This window comes from Protopterus annectens, chromosome 5.part1, assembly GCF_019279795.1.
Source record: "Protopterus annectens isolate FY-2018-M chromosome 5.part1, PAN1.0, whole genome shotgun sequence".
In the NCBI taxonomy this organism is placed as follows: Eukaryota; Metazoa; Chordata; order Ceratodontiformes; family Protopteridae; genus Protopterus; species Protopterus annectens.
The window spans coordinates 435,566,087-435,569,187 of NC_056736.1; the positions used below are offsets into that span (position 1 = coordinate 435,566,087).

The following is a 3,101-nucleotide window of genomic DNA, read 5'->3' on the forward strand; positions in this document are numbered from 1 at the left end:
AAATACTTGGTCAAGCATAAAACAGAATTAAGCAAGTTTAAGTATATACTGAACAGATTACTTGTGGCAGTACCATAAGGGAATTTTTTTGCAGGTTAATTTGAACTAAGAATTGAGATGTGTAGTTTAGATACCTAAACAATGTAAACATTATTATTGGGTAATATGACTTGTGCAGTACCATGTGCATTTATTTTGTTTAAACATGTCTGCAAATGCCTTCATAAGATTGCAGAAACACATTTAACAAAAGTTTTAAAAGATTTTCCAGCCAGTGTACCATCTGGAATGCCTTCACATAAGGATTTGACTTCTATATGTTAGGAATCATGAACATCTGAGGTTTAAATTTTAATGGAGTGGCATGGCAAATATAGGATTGCAAACAGATGCATACAGAAAATATTCACAGATATGAAAACAAAGTGCCATAATGCCTCAGACCCTTAGATCTACTGTATCTCCTAAACAACAATTGCACTTTAAAGTGATGACATTCTTTTCTATGTCACTGTGCTTTCCAGTATGTGATTGTCATTTCCAAAATAAAACATATAATAATATAAACATTCAAACTAATATAGTGTGGGCTGAGTGTGGTCTGTTCTTGGCCCAGACAGGACCAGAAATTAACACTGCTGTGTCAGTTAGTAAACAAGAACAGAAGGGACTTCTGGTAAGTACCTTATCTGATGAATGAATTGTAATGTCTTCTACTGACTACCATGTGGTACTAGCAGCAATTATTATAGCCCTGTACTGCTAGGCAGATATATTTACTTCTGTTTTGTAATAAACAAACATGAATACTGCAAACTGAGACCATCAGAACATTTGAAAGTATATTGATTTTATCAGAAGGTAGATCTGATGAATAAAGTTTGAAGTTCTATAGTCTAATTAGAGCTGCCAGGTAAATAAGCCTTAGTGATGAATTGCTCCCCCGAGTTATTAGTATTAATAAACAGCTAAGTTCCTGAGAGAGATAATATAGTTTAAATGCAGGAGTTTGTTCTCAGCCTGCAGGCATTGGCAATGAAATGTGAGGTAAGCTATATTCTGTACGTAATTTACTTTCTCTTAGATGAGAAAGTTTTTAAACCAAAGCTTTTTTTGCCAGAATTCATTCCTAAAAGCTAAGCAATGTGCTATTGACATAAGTTAAAGTGCATCTTATCCGGTATCTGAAACATTGACACAGATGACACCATTAAAATTTAGATAACAGATTATCTTCTTTCAATTATATATTGAATTTATTGTGTTTTTATACAACTGAGCAACTAGGTATGTAAGAGATAGCAAAAGTGTACATAAACAGTATTGTGATAACTTAATATCCATACTGCAAGTTCCTCATCCTAGTTTTCATACTAACAATAAATACATTTTCTAATAACTGAATATATTTGTGACTAATTAAAGTGTTAACTTAGTGACACTAAGATGATTTTTCCACCTGAATGTATGCAAAATACTTACAACCGATTAACTGATGGTGAATGTATGTAAACAAAGTACATTGAATAAGAGTTTCTAAGTAGACACGTGTTTGCATACTCTATACAATCTTCTAAATTTTGTTAATATTCATTAAACATTATATTATCTAAATGTTGTAAGTGACTTTTATTTCAGAGAATAAGTAAGTAATAATGGTTAATATTTCAGCTGGGACTACATTTCTACTAACTGGATTTGAGAAAATGGAAAACTTAAAGTATTCTTTTTTTCTAGCCAGTTTTGTGCTTTATTTATTAATATTATTTGGCAACACATCCCTCATTACTGTGATTGTCCTGAATGAAAATCTGTATAAACCTAAATATATTTTTGTTTGTAATTTGTGTTTAAATGGATTATGTACAAGTACTGCAATCTTTCCAAAACTAATGACAGATATTATTTCTGAAGTAAAAACTATTTCACAGTCAGGATGCTTAATTCAAATCCTGTTTGAAACATTATCTGCCTTCAATGAAATGTCTTTATTAGCAGTAATGGCATATGACCGATATGTTTCCATCTGTAATCCACTGAGGTACGCCAGTGTTATGACAAAAACGAGGGTGTGCACACTTTTAATAGTACCATGGTTGTACTCATTTTGCATTACTATGCCATTTATGTCTCTTATAGTTAGACTTCCATTGTGTAGTAAGTTTATAGATAACATATGTTGTTTTTTTCAAACCTATATAAAGATGTCATGCAATGATGCATCTGTTAACACTATATATCAACTATCTACATCTGCGATTCATGCTTTCACAATGATAACTGTTATTGTTTATTCCTATATAAAGATCTTTAAAGTCTGTTACAGGGCTTCTCATGGGGTTAAATCTAAAGCCCTGAATACCTGTATGACACACTTCCTGTTGTTGTGTATGTATTTGATGGGTGGCTCACTGGTATTTATTCAAGCTCGTATTGGGGGATTAGATCCCTTAGATTTTGTACATTTGTTTGTGTCACTAGCATGCTTCATGATTCCTCCACTTTTCAATCCACTAATCTATGGAATTCGAACACAGGACATTAGAAAAACTTTAAAAAAATTAATTGCAAACAAGATATTTTGCCTCAGTGCTGGTATTAAAAATAGTTAATTGGTTAATTTTTGGGGTTCCCCCAGCCCTATTACCTCTGATATTTTCTGCGTCTAGTAGAAAGGAGATATCCTCAGAATACTGCAGTCTTGTTTTTGAAGTATTAACCCAACCATGACAGATTTGTGGTCACACACAAGAGTTTTATCTGCTAGTTTGCTGAACACAAGCCTGGCAGCTTGATAAACATGTTTATTTTATTCATATTCTTTGTATGTTTAATTCTCTGAGAAGCTGATGTAGCCACAAATGCTATATTATCTGACATATGAGTAAGTAAATCTTATGGACTCCTAAAGTTACAGATGCTGTGTTTCTTAGCAATTAAAAAAAAACTTCAGGTGTCAACCATAACAAGTTTTATGAATAGGTGTTCTATGCATGATCACTGTGGATGTACTCAATGTGGGAATAATCAATCCTGTTTAGCTGAAGTGCAGACATTAACATTGGTGAGATCATGGTAATATGCAGGTAAGGACAGTTCTC

The 3,101-nt window shown here is 32.7% G+C and overlaps 1 protein-coding gene across 1 annotated transcript; it reads left to right on the top strand.

The window, feature by feature from the left end:
* Positions 1 to 1,655: 1,655 nt before the first annotated feature.
* On the top strand, positions 1,656 to 2,612 carry LOC122803213 (putative olfactory receptor 13C6). The gene is made up of 2 exons (XM_044072820.1): positions 1,656 to 2,069; positions 2,307 to 2,612. The coding sequence occupies exons 1-2, from the start codon at positions 1,656 to 1,658 to the stop codon at positions 2,610 to 2,612; spliced, it is 720 nt and encodes a 239-aa protein (XP_043928755.1).
* Positions 2,613 to 3,101: the final 489 nt, after the last annotated feature.

Bases quoted from the DNA above. Each gene is read 5' to 3' on its own strand.
- LOC122803213 (XM_044072820.1), top strand. From the start codon at position 1,656: ATGGTTAATATTTCAGCTGGGACTACATTTCTACTAACTGGATTTGAG. The intron at 2,070-2,306 runs GTGTGCACACTT...TCCTATATAAAG, and splicing joins GTGTTATGACAAAAACGAGG to ATCTTTAAAGTCTGTTACAG.